This window comes from Anabrus simplex, chromosome 6, assembly GCF_040414725.1.
Source record: "Anabrus simplex isolate iqAnaSimp1 chromosome 6, ASM4041472v1, whole genome shotgun sequence".
Classification (NCBI taxonomy): Eukaryota; Metazoa; Arthropoda; class Insecta; order Orthoptera; family Tettigoniidae; genus Anabrus; species Anabrus simplex.
In genome coordinates this window covers 202,247,807-202,269,517 of record NC_090270.1, presented here as the reverse complement: position 1 = coordinate 202,269,517, position 21,711 = coordinate 202,247,807, and the positions used below count along the sequence as shown (strand labels likewise).

General features: G+C 38.7%; 1 protein-coding gene across 8 annotated transcripts in view; it reads right to left on the bottom strand.

The window, feature by feature from the left end:
- The window catches only part of LOC136876309 (putative helicase mov-10-B.1), a 481,476-nt gene that overhangs the window by 250,776 nt on the left and 208,989 nt on the right, over positions 1–21,711 (bottom strand). For all 8 annotated transcript variants that reach the window (XR_011018462.1, XM_068228374.1, XM_068228371.1 and 5 more), the window contains one exon: positions 16,350–16,535. Coding sequence is in view for 7 of the 8 variants with exons in the window: in XM_068228374.1 (XP_068084475.1) it covers positions 16,350–16,535 (186 nt within the window). In the remaining variant the exon portion in view is untranslated. The remainder of the gene's footprint in view (positions 1–16,349; positions 16,536–21,711) is intronic.

The following is a 21,711-nucleotide window of genomic DNA, read 5'->3' as shown; positions in this document are numbered from 1 at the left end:
AGTATCAGGGTGCCTTCAGGAGAGGGCGCTCTTGCCAGGATCAAATCTTCAGTATAAAAATGTTAATCAAATATTACAATGCGCGACCAAAGAACATCTTCATATCTTTTGTTGCCTTTGAAAAAGCATACGATTCAATAGATAGAGACACAATGATGGACAGTTGGAGAGAATATGGCGTCGATCAAAAAACACTCAACTTACTTAACACTAACAAACACCATATCCAAAGTGAAATTTCGAGGAGAGATCAGCAAACCCTTCCAGATAAAAACAGGTCTGTGACAGGGTGACAGCTTATCACTAACACTGTTCTAACCGTCACCACCCTCTAGGTCCCCGGTACGACCTAGGGATGATGAGGTCAATAACCTTACCCACCAGGGTGAGAGTAGAAGAGAGAGGAAAAAGGACAGAGAGAGAGGAAGAGAGAGAGAGATAGAGATAGATAGATATAAAGAGAGAGGTAGGTAGAGACCCTGGTGAGAAGGTTGCTAGCGTGTCCGCCCCAAAATAGGAGTTATAGCGAACACGAGGGAGAACCATGGGCACAAGAAAAACGACAACAAAGGTCCGAGCACAATTAAATAACAAGAAACCATAGAAATAACCAAAGGATGAAGTTACCACACTTACCGGAAGCAGCGGAGGAAGACGACTTAAGGCCGTGGAAGCTTATACACAAGAAAATCGGTGACAGTGCTCCACCGAACGTGGCGAATGAAAACCAACACTTAAATGAAATTAAAGAACTTTAATTGAAAGGTAAATTGGAGGTAACAAATTAAACCTTTAAGTTGATAAAACCTATGTTTATTTTAAAAAGTAAAACCAAAATCAGTAAATAAATTCAACGTAAGGTTGAAAAAGGGGAAAAGTAAATAACAATTAATAAACTGAATCAAGAAATATCAGGTATAGTTTAAAAGAAAAATTAATTCATTAGTAATTAACAATTAAGGAAAATAGATATTCTTTAACAGATAATAAATTATAATTATTATGAAAACAACAAAGAAAGAAAAGGATGACCTCCGTACCTAATAAAATGTGATCTGAAAACAACGGAAAACCAATTGACTTCCTTACATAAATACTACCGTGAATAAAAATGTGATCGATCACGGATAGTTAATTAATTAAAAATACCATACTCAGTTAACAAGGTTTTCAATTAAATTGATTTTCAACGCGGCCGCTTCTCATGATTACCAAAATTAAAGCGTTCAGTTTCCACCAAGGACAGTTTCCAAGACATATAGAATTTTACGTAGAAATACACCACCACCCGGGGCAAGAAAAGGTAACACAACTCTAAAGGGTGGTCAAAATTAATTAATTAACATTTAAAACAGTAAACGATACACTCAACTCAGTAATATATAATTCAAGATCCACACAGGCTCCATGCGCCAGACTACATCCAAACCCGACAACAATCCCCACACAAAACCGTTGCCAAGGTAACCACAAAACAAAAGCAACGCCTCTAAAAACAAGGAGGAAAACAGGCAAGAGAAAAATATAATTCACAAAAAACCCCAGAAGGGGGAGGGGAGAAGAAAACATACCTAACAAAGGAGAAAACAAATCACAGGGAAGCAAACAGAAACCCCAAAGGAAGTTAAGCCCGCTATCTTGGAGACTGTACCTTGGTTCACAAGGAAAGTTACAATTTAAAGTGCCAAAAAAACTCATTTTAATTTTGAATTAAATATCCCAATTCAGTTCACTGTGGACCTTCCACATTACTGCGATTAGTTGCCGAAACTGTTTTTCAGATTTTCATAACCGCACACGCCAATAGGTACCAATTTAACGACGAAATTTAAATCATCATCATCATTATTATTATTATTATTATTATTATTATTATTATTATTATTATTATTATTATTATTATTATTATTATTTTTCCCATGTTTCCTGAAATCTTCGAAAATATCAAAATCCTCTTCTGGACGACGCTTAAAATGTTTCAAACACTGGTACGTACCTTTGGTGGTGAAGAAATTGTGAGAAATTCAAACCTGCCCATTGTTAACGAAGAATGCAGTCACGCGCCCAGCAACAAGGCCTCGTTAGCAAGTATCCAAGAGAAATATAGTTGCAAAAATATGATCAGAGGAAATGGCAGGAGGTCTCCAACTAGTTCTACCGGGGAACATCCCCGTTAATGCACTAATTACGGCGGTTTGAAGGTAATCCACCACCGCATAGCGTAGCACACAATCACACTCACGCTCATGATGGCTGCCTCAAGCCAACTGGCTCTCGCGTCAGAAGCGAGGAGGAAGCAAGTCTCTTGGTAGCCGGCGGGCGCATGCGCAGTTACGCGCAACCACACGGAGCCAGGACAATGGCGCGCAGCATACATTAGCTTAAAACGGTATATTGGCGAACAGCCGATTGACACAGATATTCCAGGGCACAAGGCCAGTATAAAAAGGTTATAAAGGGAGGCTCACACTATTTAATATTGTCTCACTGTTCAACGTGGTTCTAGATAAGGTCATGAAAACACTGTGGAAACATAATAACTCAGGTGCTATAATAGGTAGTAAAAATAAACATGTCAAAGCCTTTGCTGATGATTTGGCACTACTCGCTGAGACAGAACAAGAAGCAATTACACAGATAAATGAACTACAGGAGATAGCTGAGGAAACAGGTTTAAATATCTCCTTCACAAAAACAGAGATGATGAGAATGGACAGGAGTCATGTGAAAACAACGATGAAGACGAAATATGGCGAAGTGAAGGTCACAAAGCAGTTTAAATACCTGGAGAGATTGTCAGTAGCAATGGGATGGATAAAGAGGCCATAGAAAATAGGAGACTTAAGTTGGAAAGGCTAAACACTGCCACCAAAGCCATTTACAACAAAAATAATATTTCCATTAATGCCAAATTATGATGCTGTGGTAAAACCAGTGATTCTGTATGAGGTGGGAACAGCAACACTGACGAACCTGGAAAAACTACTAAAGATTGAAAGGAGAATATTAAGGAGGATTTATGGACCAAGGGTGGTAGAGGGAAGACTTAATGTATATAAAATCAAATTTTGGCAAATTCCCTGCTGCAATAACAAAGTTGGAAGCTACAGGTTACCCCTTACTGAATCTTTAGCTATTCTTCTCTTCTTCTTCTTTTATGACCACATAGGATCACTTTAGTCAGTCCGTCGTTCAGGTCTCTTTGAAGGGATTGTTCGGGCTTTGCGGTCCTCCCAGTACTTCTTAAGACGCTCCGATCTTCGTGCCCTTTCCTCAGTTGAAAATGTGCGTGTTGTTGGTTTGTTTTGTGTAAGGGTAAAGCGGAGGTTTGTATTCTTGAGTTTTGTATTCAATTTTATCTTATTTTTGGTGTCTTCTGTTGTAAGGCCTATTTCCTTCAGATCCTCTCTTACTTCTCTGATCCATTTACATCCTGTTGTGGTATTTTTTGAGACGAGATTGTGTTGTACTAGTTGTTTCAGAAGTCTCGAGTCCTGCATCCTCATGATATGTCCAAAGAATCCCAGTCTCCTCTTACGCATAGTATCTGTAATGGGTTCTAGCTCTTTGTACACGACTTTGTTAGGTATTAACCGCCACTGTCCATCTTTCTGATATTTTTTGTTGATACAGGTTCTTCCAATCCTCCTTTCAGTTTTCTGAAGTCTGTCAGTCTTTGATTGTTTATTCAGGTAAAAGAGTGTTTCTGCTGCATATGTAGCTTCCGGTTTTATAACTGTGTTGTAGTGTTTTATTTTTGTATTTATTGATAGACATTTCTTTTTGTAGATATCCCATGTTAATTTTTGTGCTTTAGCTAATCTATTTGTTCTTACTTGGATTGCGATTTTTTCATTTAAGTTATGTGTTATTACTTCTCCAAGATATTTAAACTGAGTTACTATTTTGATTTTATTACCATTTATGGTGACTTCTTTTAGCTGTGTTGGTTTTTGGGGCATAATTTCTGTTTTTTCAAATGATATTTTGAGGCCAATTTTATTTGCAATGTTTTGAAGTTCTGATATCTGGGTTTTTGCTTCTTTTATGTCCACTGCTAGTAATGCCAAATCGTCAGCAAAACCCAGGCAATTTGTTTTGATTTTTCGGCCAATCTTTATTTTGGGGGGACATTTTCTAAACCATTCCCTCATTACCATTTCTAGAGCACAGTTAAATAATAGTGGTGAGAGCCCATCTCCCTGCCGTAGTCCAGTTTTAATTTCAAATGTCTCTGATGTTTCACCCCTAAACTTCACTTTTGACTTGGTATTGGTGAGAGTCAATTTTATCATGTTTATTAATTTGGGGTGTAGTCCAAGGTGTCTTAAAATTTTAAACAGAGATTCTCTATGGATGCAATCATAAGCTTTCTTGAAATCTACAAATGTTATCACCATATCTCTGTTTCTTCTCCTGTTATAGTCCATTATCAACTTAAGACTCATGATCTGATCAGGACAGCTCCTCCAGGGTCTGAAACCTCCTTGATATTCTCCTAGTTCTTTCTCAAGTTGTAAACTTATCCTATTAAGGATGATTACTGAAAATATTTTGTATGTTATATCTAGGAGAGAGATTCCCCTGTAGTTATTAGGGTCGGTTTTGTCCCCTTTTTTGTGCAGAGGATGAATGAGGGCTGTTGTCCAGTGTTCTGGTAGTTCTTCTTTAATCCAGATAGAGACAAGTTGTTGATGGAGGGCAACTTTTGCTGAGTTTCCTGCATATTTCCAGATTTCCGCAAAGGTCTGATCTTCTCCTGGCGCTTTGTAGTTTTTTAATTTATTCAGAGCCTGGTAGACTTCCTTTATTGTGGGGGGATTGATGTTTTCTGGTGATGTTTTTATCGGGGTGTTGGTGTCCAAATGAAGGAGTTCTGTAGGTTCCTCACAATTTAAAAGCTTGTTGAAATGTTTAGCCAGAATTTCTGCATTGTCTTTATTGTTATGGGCCAGCTTACCATCTTCATCCTTCATCAGTAGGGTCGGGGGTTCATATTTTTGGAGCTGCTTTCTGAAGGTTTTGTAGTAGTCCCTTGATTTAGTTTTACTGAACTGTTCTTCAATTAACTGCAGGGTGTCCTTATGATGTTGTCTTTTTATTCTTCTTAAGACTTGGGTAGTTTCTTTTCTCTGTTTTACTAGCTTTTGATAGGATATTTCTGTCTTTTGGGACTGATGTAATAGCCATGCCTGATGTCTTTTCTCCACTGTTTCATCACATTCACTGTTCCACCATTGGTGTTTTTTACGTGGTTTAATTGGAGCTAGGTCTTCTGCAATTTGTTTAAGGTTGTGTACTAAGTCTTCAAGTTTGTCTGTGATTTTTATTTTTTCAGTTGCTTTCTGGTAATTTTTGTTGTTGATTAGCTGGGTAGGATCTATTTTTCTTTTAGTTTTAAGGGCTTGCTTTTGTTGTCTCCTCTGGGGAGTGAGTTTAATTTTAATTTTAACTACGTAGTGATCTGAACCTGTGTCTATTCCTCGGAGGACTTTGACGTTATAGATCTCTTTGTGGTGGTATTTGTCCATGCAGACGTGGTCCAGTTGCCATTCTCCTTTAGTGTAGTCAGGGTGTTTCCATGTTTTGAGTTTTTGAGGTTTCCTCTTAAAACATGTAGATTTTGAGATTAAATTATGGTTTCTACACAGGTCAACTAGTCTCTCTCCATTTTTATTTGTTTTCTTGTGTGCTGGCCATTTTCCGATGATGTCACGGTATTTTCTTTCTCTGCCTAGTTGAGCGTTGAAGTCGCCTATTAATAATTTTATATGGTGTTTGGGGATGTTATCTATGGTCTGGTCCAATAGGTCCCAAAATTCTCCTGTTTCCTCCTGGTCTTTTGAGGAGTTGTTTTTATCATTAGTGGGAGCATGGGCATTTATTATAGTATAGATTTTATTAGATGCCTTTAAGGTGAGCGTTGAGAGTCGTGGAGACTGTGATCTGAATTCTTGAACTGAGTTTATTATTTTAAGGCTGACCAAAAATCCTGTTCCAAATTGTGGGACATTCTTCATCACTCTCTTCCCGGGTATACCTTTATAAAGTCTGTACCCTTGAGATTCCAAGGCATCCTGGTCAGTGTTTCTAATTTCCTGTAATCCCATGATAAGAATTTTGTGTTGGTCCATTATGTCGGTGATCACTTTTAGTTTACCGGTTTGCATGAGTGAGTTTATGTTGTGTGTAGAGAAGTATGTTATCTGCTTTGGTTTGATTCTTGATTTTGTCTCATTCGTGTATGTAGTACTGGGGTATTTCCGTGCCTCCGACTTCACGGTATCTTTCAGGTGGCAGCCCACCGTATCCGAATGCTGCCTTCTCTGAACTCTTGGTTCAGCCGGTGGAGTATTCCTTAAAAGACCTTCCATGGTTGACTGTCAAGGTGTCACCTGTGTGGGACTAGGTCCCGAATTACAACTCTGGATGTGATCCAGTGAGGTGATAATGAGGCCGCTCCTCTGGAGTACAGACGCCTTGTGCAGCCGCCCCTAACCTGGAGAACAGACGCTGCATAATGGATTCCAGTGGCATTTCCTCCACTGTGGGGACCATCACCCCACCCAAAGGGGCTCATTCGCCCGAAGCCGTTCGCCCCCTTAGGGAGTCAGGTTATTTCCCGCCGCCCAACACTCGGCGTTGGCAATTTTACAGCTGGGTGCCAGACCAGCAAACCCTCCTCCTTTCTCATTCCGGACTTGGGACCGGACAATGGCGGAGTTCTTTAGCTATTATTGAAGACATTCAAACGTGTCTGCAATCATCGCACAGAGAAGTAGCTGCAGCAGCTAGAGATAAGCTGAACAAAATGATCCGTTCAAATACTGATTTTGAATTCATCAAGCTTATAAAAGACATATTGTGCAGTGAAAATGCAAAAGAAGTACCTACGATTCGACCTCACTTTGCCCCAAATGTCTTGATGATGATGATGATTGTTGTTTAAAGGGGCCTAACATCGAGGTCATCGGCCCCTAATGGTACGAAATGAAATAACAAAAAATTCAAAATCATCCACTGACCAAAATAAAAAAAATTGTCATGAAGAAGGAATGGATGGACATGAACAAACAAAAAAACAAGCAAAAAACAAGCAAAAAAAAAAATAGTGGATCCACCTCAAAAAAAGATCATAAATAATTTATTACTGACCAAGGGACCACTCATAAAACTCAATCCTGAATCAAGGATGCTTGATGTCTAAAGGGGTCCAAAATCCAGGTCTAAGGCCTCTCAAGCGGTACATGTCGCGAGTAAAGTAGAACCATGGTATTTGTCATGTTGGGGTACTAATCAAAACTAGCGATGACTCACGGTGTTCCACACATGATGGTACTACTCAGAAGTATTGCACTTCATACAGGGAACGCAGACCTATGGTGTTTCTCACACAATAGCACCACTCGTAGCCAACGCAAACCGATAAGGTTCCTCCCCTAGGTGTACTAACCACAGGGACTCGTACTATCCTGTGGTGTTCTTCACATAGTGGGAACTAATCACAGGAAATGCAGACCCACGGTGTCGCTCATATAGTGGTACAGCTTACAGGTAAGACCCAGACCCGCGGTGTTGCTCACATGGGTACGACGCACGGGTAGTGGGAACCCCCAGGCCAGCCTCTTTACTGCTACTGATCACAAACCTATTTCGTACCTAATATAGTGGTGCTACTCGCAAGTACAGGCAACCCATGGTGTTCCCCGCGTGATGGTATGAATCAAAAGTAGTTTCATGGTTCTAATGCAATCATCCCTTGGTCGCCCCTTTTAGTCGCCTCTCACGACAGGTAGGGGATACCGTGGGTGTATTATTCGTCTGCGTCCCCCACCCACAGCGGGTAAAGAGAGAGAAGAAAGAAGAAGAAAGAAGGGACCCTTCACTTCGAATAATGAAGTAACGGACGAAGAAAGGCAAGGGCCACGAAGGGCGTGAAAATGAAAGACTTCTTACGCCTCGAATACTCTAATACCGTCGGGGTCAGAAAAGAACAAGAGTTGACCAAGGGTGGTCGGATAGGATAGACGAAAGGGAGGAGCCTGGTACTAGTAAGTGGAAGCAATGCCAAGACCCGGCAAAGGGCTCCATGGTTGCCAATCCACACTCCCAAGTTGAGAGCCCCTTGGGCCCCTTTTAGTCGCCTCTTAGGACAGGCATGGGATACCGCAGGTGTATTCTACATGTGCGTCCCCCACCCGCAGGGGGTAGTGTGTTTGGTCCGCGAGAGGTATTTTATTTCCCTCAAATCTGCCGGCAAGCCGGTTAGGACCCTCCTATCCACCACCTGGGCCGCGCCACGTGGGAGTATCACCTCACCCCCTGCTACGCCAGCGTAGTAGGTTCGTGGCCCCAAATGTCGTAATTTAAGTATGCACCTGTCACAACTTGTGACAAAAAGATCATTTTCTGTGTTAAAGAAAGTACTTATAGATAAATGGATGAGCTTATGTCAAGACAATTTGGAGAAATTAGTTGTACAATGTTTCAAAACAAACTGAAAATGTAACCATGTTGAACTCAATTTCGATAGTGCATATTTTCCACTTTATTGTGCATATTTTGCTATATAATAGTGCATGAATGCATGCATATTTTGAGATTTGATATTGCATGGAAATCCAGGCTCTAATTATTACTTTCATCATTTTATAGAATGCCCTCACATGCATAATGAATTAATTCATTAGCTGAAAGGTCCTACAGACTGAAACACATTCTAGTATATGAATTTATATCTTAAGTATTGAATGGTGGAAATATAAAACATTCCAATTAAAGGAATAATTATTTTGTAAGTTAAAGTCAATACGGAGCAAACATTATATTCTAGATAGGATTTGGGGTTTTGGGCTTATGCCGTGTCAAGAAAACAATGTGAAACTCTTTATGTTTTATTTGCTCCTCGTCTTCAGAAGAAAATCTCGACTATTCTCAAGGAAGTCTTCAACAATGAGGGTTTGAATTTAAGAATAATTTACCGTTGAACCTGTAGTGGTATGCTTGTTCATCACCAGGTGGCTCACTGTATGCTGGCACAGCGCACCAAGCAGAAGTTGACGACAACATTAAGCTCCAATTAAGATGTTCTATCACACCGTGTGTGCATGAGAAGTATCAGATGAATCATGGATGAATGTAGTACAAGAAATAAATAAAAACAAATAAAATAAAATGCAATGAAAGAGACCCTGATAGAACAGAGCTGAGGAATGGAAAGAAAGTATGTGGAGAAAACCAGAAGATAGTGATGTGGAACAGTGTGGGAGGGAGAGGAGGCATAATAGGTGTACACAAGTTATGAAAGTATGACATAACACACAGCTGGAATTGACCAACTGATGATGAACGTACGAATTTGGAAAACACTGAAATGAAATAATATAGAAAGGACAGGAAGAGAGCTACCTACGTAAATCCTTAATGGCTAGCAACCATGTATTCAATAATAACCATTGTCCCTGTTAAATTGTTACGATTTTCACATATTTCCACGGCTTCCCATATAATTCTAGACCTGTAGTGTTTAGTGTGGGTAAGAGCTCCAACATCTTGGAACACGACATCATGACCCAACATCATGTCTCAGGTATTGCTGACTTGTCTGGCTGGTTGAGACGGATACTTCTTTGGTATTTCTTGATGAGAGTCCCTATGGACCGGCATGCTTGGCTAATGTATACCTTGCCACAACTACAGGGAATTTTGTAGACCTCAGGCTGTAATAGTGGGGACAATTTGTCCTTGCTTTTACCCAAACTGTAAGCAATTTTAGTGACTGTGCCAAACACAGTTTTTACATTGCGCTTGCGGAGGACCTTGGCAATTCAGTCTGTAGCATAGTGGATGTAAGGCAGGTAAGCAGTTCTCTTCGCTTCTGCTTTCTGCGAGCTTTGCTTAGTTGTCCCTCTGTGATGCAGGGCTGTATGAATCTGTACATCATTGTAACCATTACCCTTGAACGTGACTGGGTGTGTCCATCTCCTCCTGGATATCCGATGGCACACAAATTTGTGTCACTCTCATGGGGAGTGTCATGAGAATGCCCTGTTTTTGTGCTGGAGTATGGTGAAAATCTGGATGGATTTGTGTGTGTAGGCTTATGATAGATGGTATGTCCTAAGGAGCTATCCGAATTCTTTCTTACTAGAACATCCAAGAAAGGAACGTATCCGTCTGACTCCATCTACATAGTGAATTTAATTGAAGGATGTTGCTGATTTAAGCAGTTTAAAAACACAGTAAGTTTCTCAGGACCTTCTGTCCATAGCACAAATGTGTCATCAACGTACCTCCACCAAATCATATGTTTGACGGTGCCAAAGCAATATCCTCCTTCTCAAAATGCTCCATAAAGAAATTAGCCACTACCGGCGAGAATGGACTTCCCATAAACACCCCATCCGTCTGTTCGCATTCCTGGAATTCACCGTAGAAGTCATCCTTCTTATTATCCGGCCACAAAGACAGACATGAACGAGAATTTGGGATTGTATTAAGCAAACCAGCAATCAGTTCCCTTGTTCAATGGAAGTAGAGAACAACAGAATTATCACTCCACGTTTTTCAACTAGTCACACCCAGGTTATGACCAGCCAAATACGATACTTAAAGAGGATTACAATTAAATGAATAATATATTATCGTTCCACCTATTCAATACAGTAACACTTAGTGAAATGTCGTATGGCTTTTAGTGCCGGGATATCCCAGGACGGGTTCGGCTCGCCAGGTGCAGGTCTTTCTATTTGACTCCCGTAGGCGACCTGCGCGTCGTGATGAGGATGAAATGATGATGAAGACAACACATACACCCAGCCCCCGTGCCGTAGGAATTAACTAAGGTTAAAATCCCCGACCCGGCCGGGAATCGAACCCGGGACCCTCTGAACCGAAGGCCAGTACGCTGACCGTTCAGCCAACGAGTCGGACAGTAACACTTAGTAATGCGAGGTTACATCACAAGTCAATCATAAATGGTACCGGTTTCGACCCCAGATCTGGGTCATCATCAGCCGATCGTTCAAAAGGTACAAGATAAAAGCAATGCACAGATGAAAAACAAGTAACTTAAAAGATATAAAGATTTTTTCAAAACGAAAGTTTGTGTGGAGCTTTATAATACGAGTATAAAGCACTAGGTTTTTTTTTTTTTACTATTTGCTTTACGTCGCACCGACACAGATAGGTCTTATGGAGACGATGGGATAGGAAAGGCCTAGGAAGTGGAAGGAAGCAGCAATGACCTAAATTAAGGTACAGCCCCGGCATTTGCCTGGTGTGAAAATGGGAAACCATGGCAAGCCATCTTCAGGGTTGCCGACAGTGGGGCTCGAACCCACTATCTCTCGATTACTGGATACTGGCCGGACTTAAGCGACTGCAGTTATTGAGCTCAGTGCACTAGGTTTTAAATGTCTTTAAAATCTTGATGTGAAGATGAATAAATACCTCGATGTTAAATCTTATAATCGTATGTTTGATATATTAAGATGCAAATAGCCAGTTGTCTTGTTATGAAAAAAAGTTGAAATTAAACACCATTGTGAAGAGAAGTAAGTAAAACAGAGTGCAGTATTAGAACAATTGAGAATCACAGTTGACCAACGAAGGTATCATTAAGATAAAAGCTTGAGTAGTTCTTGAGGTGGTGAAGAGATCAATTTGAAAGTCATATTGTTCTGAACCATGGTTTATTTTAATTCCCAGTTCGATGCAGAAATAGAAAGAAATAATGAGAGTACTAAAAGCCAATTTAGGTGAGGGATAGATTTTAAAGGCAATGAACTGATCGAGAAAAATATAATATATAACTCACATTGCACAGCGCGATACAGTGAGGGGCTGAATTTGGAAATATGTAAGAGAGTGGAAAGGGAAAGAGGAAAAAAGGAGAGGGAAAGGGGAGTGAATTTAAGGCTGGGCAGGTGGATGAGGTAATGGGGGCAGGAAAGACGTGGATGGGTACTATGCAAGGGGCAGATCGGGCGTAATTTTACTATTAGATATTCAGAACATGTTAATGCTTTAAAATACAATAGATTCTCTGCAGTAGGACAGCATATACATGATTTTAACATAACTTCACCAACATAGAACAGGATATGCAATTACTTGAAATAATAAACAAAGGTCCCCTACTTAACACAACCGTAAACTGTTACATTCATGTTGACCAGTATTTTAATCCTAATTTCAATTTAAACAACATTTCAGAGAAACCAAATATTCTTTTTTATTTTCTTATCTTCATTTTAAAAAGTGTTAAAATCTTTAAACTCAAATTTGATTTTCCACACCTTCCATAGTACCCATCCAAGTCTTTTACCCGCCATTACCTCATCCACCTGCCCCACCTTAAATTCACTCTCCTTTCCTTCTTTCCCTTTTCCCCACCTTTTCCTTTGCCTATCCCTTTCTCCTCTTTCCCTTTCCTCTCTCTTACACATTTCCAAATTCAGCCCCTCACTTTATACTCGAGTGTTATATAGCTCCACACAAACTTTCATCTGGAAAAAATCTTTATATCTTCTACATTACTTGTTATTCATCTGTGCATTGATTTCATCTTGTACCTTTTGAATTATCGGCTGATGATGACCCAGATCTGGGGTTGAAACCGGTACCATTTATGATTGACTTGTGATGTAACCTCTCATTACTAAGTGTTATTGTACTGAATAAGTGGAACCATAATATATTATTAATTTAATTGTAATCTCAGTTCAGTATGGACCAAAATGAAGTTCTTATCTTTCAATCACTAAGAAGGATGACTTCTACAGTGAACTCCAGGAATGCACTCAATGATGAGTTACAACAGGGACCTCAACATTAATCTTGGAGACTTGAATGTGCAGCTGGGAGGCGACCGATGGTCCATTCACTTTCTCCAATTATTGTGAAAAGTGAGGACTGGTATGTTCATTTGTATAGGCATGATATTCTAATTTCATTTATGTCTCTGAAATAGGCCTAACAAAATATCCAATCAGGTTGCAGGTAATACTTGTTATTTCTTCAAGTGCCGTACTTCCTCAAGTATTCCTCCCCCCTTACCCGCTTTTATAGTCCCAAAAAGCAAGGAGGTGTCCAATACGCCATAGCCTCCCGTTTTGTCCAGTGATTTCTGGGTATAAAGAACTATTTAAAGGATAGTGGCATCCTGTTACGTGAGAATGTATGACCGATTCTGTGTTGCTTGCCTGGAGCAAGGATCATGTAGGCTGGAGTGCAGTGTGCAGGTTATTCATGCCCAAGCACTCTCTATAACCATGCCTACGAGCTTTTTGGCACCCAGGCTTCATTGTGCTGTTTCATTTCATTCCGAGTGGTCCTGTGCTGTGTCTTGGTTGTGAGCAGTGGTTACAATATTATCTATCATTCATAATTAAGCTATTTTTTTTCTAATTCTTGTTCCTGTGCATTATTGTTATTTATAACGTCACGTCCAATGAAATAAAGAACTCTTGAAGTATGATTGAAAATTGTAAAAGAAGTTGAAACAAGTCCATTAGAAAAAAAAAGAACAGATATCACTGAAAATTCATGTGCTAATGGTAAAGATAGTGATGATAATAATAACAATTTAAAGGGAGAAAATAGCTGTGTCCCCATAGATTTTGAAGACTGTGCTGGTTGATCCTGATGTAGCCATATGTGGAGTGGAAACAACTGAAGAGCTGTGTGATGAAGGGGCAAGAGAAACAAGTGATGAAGGGACTTTAGATTGAAAAAACTTTTTGCACACATTTTTCCCACAAACGATCAATACGGGAAAATTGTGGCCTAGGACAAATATTTCTTTTGACGATCGATGAAATAAAATGAGTTTGAGGAGCTACAGACATGAGGATTTTTCACACTTTATATGGAACATTTTCAGGACCGAATAAAATGAACGATTAATAGGCAAAACAATAGTCCTGTGATGCATCAAGGTTCTACTGTATTCTGCTGACTCCAGTCCATATGGATGGCAAACCCTTTCTCTATTAATATCAAGCTGTACCAGTAATCTGCTGGTGTCCTCCCCATCACAAACTATGTGAGCAAAACATGAAAGATGTCAGCCAGTATCATTAAAAACATTGACGTTTTCCTTCACCTTTGCTTGTGATGAATCCTGAGAATACAGTACATTAACCATGTTACAAACAAAGCAGTCCTGCGGTGTAGTGCTTGTCTAGCCTTCATATCCTCTTTGGTCGATGACTATTCAAGTTACAAAGGTGGATCAAATATAAATGAGAAATATTTTTAAAACATTTATTGCATCAATAAAAAAAAACACATATAGAGACCACTTTCCTACATAGTGTCCTGACTTCAATACACAGTGGCAAAGTTTTGATGCCGTCCTGATAGAAAGGAGAGGGACATGTGTGAAGCCAGTTGTGCACAAACTCTTCACTTGCATCATCATCAAACCGCTGTCCTCCTGGGTCTTGTCTGAGTGGCCTAAACAAATGGTAGTCGCAGGGCGATAAATCTGAACTGTACAGAGGATGTTCCAGTGGTGTCCAGTGAATTTCCTCCAGTTTTTCCAGCGTTAAAGCGGCAGTATGTGGCCTTGCATTGTCATGGAGAAGAATTTTGAATCAGTTGCCAGTGTCGCTTGTTGCGATAAGTAGCTTTTCCTTTATCCAAACGGTGACAGTAACAGGCTGCATTAATTGTCCTTTGTTCGTGAAGAAAATCCACCAGCAAAACACCCGTGGAGTCCAGAAAACGGCTGCAAGCACCTTTCCAGTAGATGGGCGTATTTTGGCCTTGACCGGCCCTGCTTTGTCCCTTCGCCGCCACTCCATGCTTGTTTGCTTTAACTCTGGGGTGTAATGATGCACCCATGTTTCATCACAAGTCACAATACGATGCAAGAAATCCTCTCCCTCATCCTCGTAGCGACGCAGGAGTCTCTGACAAACTTCCTGGCGTAAAATTTTTTGTTCCTAATTGAGGATATCTAAGATAAAATCATAGAAGAATTTAACTGTGTAAAGTCCACCTGTTCAATACACATTTGCCATTTGATAAATGGTCTGTTTAGAAAGCTACAAAGACATGTTTCAACCTAGCCTAGAGGTCATCACCAGCTAAAATAACACAAAGACGAAAGACTTATACAAAAACAGTAACACACAAAAAAACTTGACAAAGTACAATCAACAAATGGAATGAAAATCTATGTTTAAAATTTACATAGCTTCAATCTTGGATGAATTTAGTTGTAATAGGTGTGGGTCCAATCGTATTTAATACAACTACTGTTTGGCTGGAGGAAATACTTAAAACTGGGAATACTGTTAAATGTTGTTCTATTTGTCATGCTTCTGGAAACTGAGTGGTTTTAAAAATCCATTACATTTCTTCATGGAGCATACAAGTATAGCCTGGTTGAGGAGATGAGGAACCCACCTGGCAGACAATTTCCTGAAATGGAGTTCATCTCGGATGACGGTTTGAACACTTCCGTAACTTATTCTTATGGCTAAAACAATTTGCAAAATTTTTATTCGCTGACAATGGCAACAATGTTGTCTGCAGTGATGCTTGTCTGCGGTCTCCTTTCATGAGGTTCATTTCCTACAGCTTCTCTTCCTGCCACAATTTTTTAGCCCACTCATACACTCAAGTCTGCGAAAGTGTTCCTTCCCCAAACTGTGCGCGGAGCAGTTTCAAAATTTCGGAAGGTTTGGTCCCCTCTTTTCCGAGAAATTTGATGATGATGCATTGAGCAACAGACGTGTGCAGCTTTTGCTCACTCATGGCATACTGAAGCAGCCCAGCTCTCCACAGTCGATCGCATGCGCAAACCCCTTTTCCAGATACCCCCCACCAACATCCTTGCAAAGTCCCATTAAGAGCAGCAGCAGTCATTCAAATTCCCATTTATTTTTAATCCACCTGGCCATGTACTTTATATGCTCCAGCATTGTATACCCAGAATGGACAAGCAATGGGTCCCACCAGGAGCCAGCTGAACTAGAGTCGGGAATCAGATCATCCGGCAGTGAAAATTTATCAATGATCTCAAGTTCACTGGTGTAATATGGAACAAAGGAGAATTGCTTGCATGGGACTAATAGTGGTGGAGAGACCTCATTGCCCAATATGTCAGACTTGAGACTGAGAAGGTCTATATTAGCATGTTATATTAAACAATGTTATTTGGAAAGCACTGAGAAAAGATGCAGTAACAGATTGCAGTAACATTGTTATTGCTTTACAAAGGAAAAATTAAATGTACCCTCCTAAAGTGAAAATCGTCAATATGGAATAATTCTAATATCTTGTAATGTAAAAATTATTGTTATTAATCAAATAAAACATGTTTGTACATTACTTACTCCAGTTTAAAATTATGTTTGATCAACGAAGGCTGAAGTTGGCTTCTTGAAGGAAACACTACATCGAGCATATTATTTTCTATCAGCAAATCAATTGCTTTGTGCATTACAACAATTGAGAAGCGGGAGAAGGTGAAGCGAACATCAAACATTAAACCCGTCTCCATTGAAAAACGATAAAGGAACCTAGAAAAGAGAAAGGACATTTTATTACATGTATGAATAACATATCTTTAGACATTGCAAAGATTTAAAAAGAAGGGTGAAGGCCATTCTGAATCTCTTTAATGTTCAAATAGCAAAAATACAAATTTATGTAAAATGTTTAAAATATCAAATTTGAAAATACCTAAAGCAGTGCTAACTCTCAAACTCATTGCTAAAGGTGATGATAGAGGCCTAAACCTGGTAACAACACTATTCAAGACAGTATAAAAGGCTGGAAGAATTCCATCTGACCAGTTAGGATCAACTTTTGTTACTATACGTAAAAATGAAAAATAAAAAAAGCTAGTGCATCACATTCTGATGATTATCATATGATCAGCCTGATGTCCCATGTCATAAAGGTATTCCCACATATCATTCACACTCACATCTATGCGAAATGTGAACGCCAAATTGGCATTACTCAGTTTGATTTTAGAAACAGATTGGGAACTCGCTAGGCTATTTTCTCTATGAATGTTTTGACTCAGAGAGGCCAGGATATGAATGTCATATGCATGTATGCATGCTTCATTGACTACCAAAAAGCTTTCAATTGCATATCTCATGCAAAACTTGCTGAGATTTTAAAAACTAGTGGTGTTGAACTGGTGATCTACGTATCATCACTCAGCTCTACTGGAACCAAACAGAAGATGTCAAATTAGAGGGAGATATGACTGAGGACATAGGTCTCAGCAAAGCATTTGATTGTGTTTCCCATTCACTTTTAATTTCAAAATTGAATTACTATGGTGTTAAGGATGAACATTATAGTTTCCTACCTGAGCAATTGAAGGCAAGCAGTTGAAGTGGGAGGAATTCGATCAACTGAACTTCATAATCAACATGGAGTACCACAAGGCTCAGTTTTAGGTCCTTTTCTATTTCTTGTTCATATAAATGTCTTACCTAATAATATAGGAACTAATGCCAGTTCGGTTTTATATGCAGATGTTACTACTCTTTTAAACAAGGCAGTTGAAATGGTTCTCTGTTAACAAGCTAATGGTAAATGATAAAAAGACTCAATGAATAATATTTCATTTAAATAAAAATCAAGTAAATCATGACAATCAACATGTGAAATTATTATGAATACATTCAGATTCAAACTTGAACTGGAATGCTGACATACTTTATTTGAAATAAACTACCAAGTTTAGTGTATCTCTTGAGAGCCAACAGAGATAAAGTTCCTTGTAAATATCTTGTAAATGCCTACTTTGTATTCTTTCACAGTATTCTTCAATAAGAAATTCTACTTTGGGGAAACTCTAGCTGGATTTCTGAAATTTTACTTTTCCAGAAAAGGGCATTACGTACTGTAACAAAACTTCCTATGATGGCCCTCTCTAGACATATATCTATTAAACTTTCCATTATGACTGTTGTGAACACATTTATTTATAATGCACTTCTTGAAGTATATGCAGAAACAGATAAAAATCAAGCTCAAAAGATATGTTCATAAATATAATACCAGGACAGCTAAACAAATCTATGTACCTCGTCATAGGTTACAAAAGAAGGCTTGAAGCCTTTCATTGCTCAGTTGAACATGTTTAATAAACTGCTTTTTAATCTGAAAGAACATAAAAGAACTACTATCTAATATATTCAGAAATAAGCTTTAGAAGTAGTTACTCATGCGTTCCTTTTACTCAGTGCAGGAATACCATGAAATGAATGTGTTACCTCTACTACAGTGGTAACACCAAACAAGGCACAAACACAGTTAAAAAGGGAAGGTAAGAGTACAATACACAATATATGAAAACACTACACACTCGGAAAAACAGCAGCTAGCATTACACGGATCTCCAACAAAACAAGTACGTAACTATCAGTAGGGCCAACTAGTGAACGACAAAACGGGAAGATGGAAGGGCTGGGAACCTACCAAAGGCATGGACATGGCTTAGATAGCAGATTCCAAAATGAATCACCGTGATCCTTAGTTTTTAAAAATATTATTTACAAGATAATCCTACAAATACATCCCAAGTTATGAGCTATAAGTTCAGTGATATACATAGGTTATTCGTAGCAGTGTAAATTCAAATTACAAATCAACTGTACATCTAGTTACCAATGCAGTAGTACAATGCAATTTACAGGTTATCCAAAATCTAGCATACCTAAGGTGATACACAACTATCAGAGGGAAATACTATTAAACTACAATATACATATTTTAGTGAAACAAACCGGAATGCCTCGGAAATGAACAGGTAAGTGCAGCAGAAAAATTAAGGCGTCATAAGTAACTAATTTGGTGAATCTAGGCGAGGTTAGGGCAGACTCCTGTATGAAAAGCAAATCGGAACATTACGGAAATTTTAGCAGGAACGGAATTCAAGAGTGCTTACCCGAGCAGAGTGCCATCCCCGAAGCCGGGGGACGTCAACCAGATAGGCTGCTCGCAGACAGATAAACCGAGACCGACAGAATTCAGGATACAGTATTAATTCAAACACTGCCTCGCTCACTATATATAGGAATTACTGGCCTTGGAGGCAGCCAATCAGCGTGCACGTGTTCCCTATCACCACCTAGACTCACCAATCACAACCTTACTTTCGATTGCGAACTTTCACTAACATTCTAGAATACGCATGATCGCAAAAGTCGTATTTTTCCAGAATATACAGAACACACTTTCTAGAACACATACCAACAAAGTAACACACCCTGTACAAAAGTTATGTAACTTTCTGGATCTTTCCAGGAACTATAGACAGAATTCTACTATTTACAAATGTCTATGTTACAACATTATACAGTACAGGTTAGGTCAATAAAAATAAAACATATTATATTTTACAAACAAAGACTTCAAAAAAAAAAAATACATTCCACTCGCATTACATATTTTACTTGTAACAGAATGAATTTGATATTTATATTGAAATTACAATTTGTAATTAGTTTGTGTATGTACTGTATTTTATGATTTTTTTGACAATGTCTATTGTATGTAACATACTTAATGACTGAAAAAAATTATATTTTCTAATTTAATAATGTTATTGACTTTATGTACCACTAACTACTTTTACGGTTTTCTGAGATGCCGATGTGCCAGAATTCCCGCAGGAGTTTTTCTTTACGTGTCAGTAAATCTACCGACATGAGGCTGACATATTTAAGCACCTTTAAATACCACCAGACTGAGCCAGAATTGAACCTACCACATTGGTGTCAGAAGGCCAATGCCTCAACTGTCTGAGCCACTCAGCCCGGCCTATTTTATTCCATACACAGAGGCGTGTGACAGGGATGTGTCTTGTCCCCTATCTTTTTTAATATCTACTGTGAAGATGTGGTTAGAGAAGCGGTCAAGAATGTTAACTTAAGGATTAGGATAAAGGCAATGTCATTAATAACATCCACTTTGCTGATACCATTGTGTTAGCCAGTAACTTTCCGATCTTCAAATTATTATTAATAACATCGTAAGGATCAGAACAGCATTTGGTCTGCTCATAAATATTCGCAAGACCAAACTGATTGTATTTTCGAAAACACTTAAGCACGCCTTCCTGCACATTAACAACACAATTCTTCAACAAGTGTCATCCTTCAAATGTCTTGGTACTACAGTGACCGAGCATTGTGATCCCAAGAATGAACTATCCAGGATTGGGCAAGCCAAAAATTTGTTCAACAATATAGGGCCCTATTGTCCAGTAGAGATCTCAACCTTCAGCTCAGAGTTTGCATGACTTGATGCTATGTTTTCCCTGTCCTTTTGTATATTTTGAAGACTGAATGCTCAGTCCTTTACTGGAGAAATGGATTGAAGCTTTCAAAATGCACTTGTACAGAAGAATGCTTCAAATATTCTGGGTAGAAAAGAAAACCAATGAGGAAGTCCTCAACTTGTTAAATAAGAAAAAAGAGCTTCTAACATTCGTCACGGAATGACAGCTCAGGTACATCGGGCATATAATGAGAAGTGAAAGATATGAACTTCAACTCATCATCGAAGGGAAAACGCAGACATGAATAGACTAGGGAGTGTAAACGGAAGTATCTTTAAGGAATGGGAGAAACAAATTTCAGTTCCCTACAACCACGATTACAATAAAAAAATATAGTTTTTTAATTTGTCATTTCGTCTAACAAAATATTAATAGAGGACCAAAATGCCGGTTAATGAATTTAAATTTTAGGAGGACCTAGAAGTACGGTAATGTGCGAATGAGTCAGAAAATAAACCATCCCTGAAAGGAGTAAAAGAATGATTCCAACACGAAAATTAAACTAGCACACAGCATTATTCCATACATTAATATCAGAGCAATAGAGACCACAAACATGAACCAGGAAAAATAGAAATAAATCCACCAACCAAAATTAATAATAATAATAATAATAATAATAATAATAATAATAATAATAATAATAATAATAATAATAATAATAATAATAATCCCAACAACATTAAGAAACAGAAAAGTTAACATGGCAATAATTTCAATTAAATAAAATGAATGGAATAATTTACATCTCATTGGCGCATATACCGAGTTCCAGAATTACCCCATTATCAATTACAATTGGAATGTCGAATTTTACAAAAATCTTCTTACATTTTAAAAATCTTGAGGATTCAAATAATATTATTAAAATGTCAGGTGCAGAAGAAATCCCAGTTTAATTTAATGAATAAACCGTCGCTGACAGGTCCATGAAAAGGTAGGTGTAATTTCAAATTACAGTTGCGAGGTTGGCTAGATACAATTCTGACAGCGTTGCCAAAATTTCCCACAATATTAATGTCAATGATAGCGTATTACTCAGATTCTTCTTCTCCAAATAATCTGGCAGTAGAACAGTTTTGAAACAATTAAAAAGATATTTGTACTTACATCCTTGAGTGTCCAATTTAATATAATCTTCGGTCATTTTTGAAATGAAGCACACGTTCACGTCAATTCAGAGGTCCACTTATTACAAAGCAATGGTAAATATTAAAATAGTAAAATACGAATCACACAGGAATTGAGGCAAAAGCCTTAATTTACATGGCTATTAGCCTGGAGTATCAGACTCCATCCCACCAACTCTCAATCGCATCTTCCACAAGGTCTTCCAACAGACACGAGTAGTTGCGTCCATCATGGAGGTTGGCTACTTCAAGACTCGC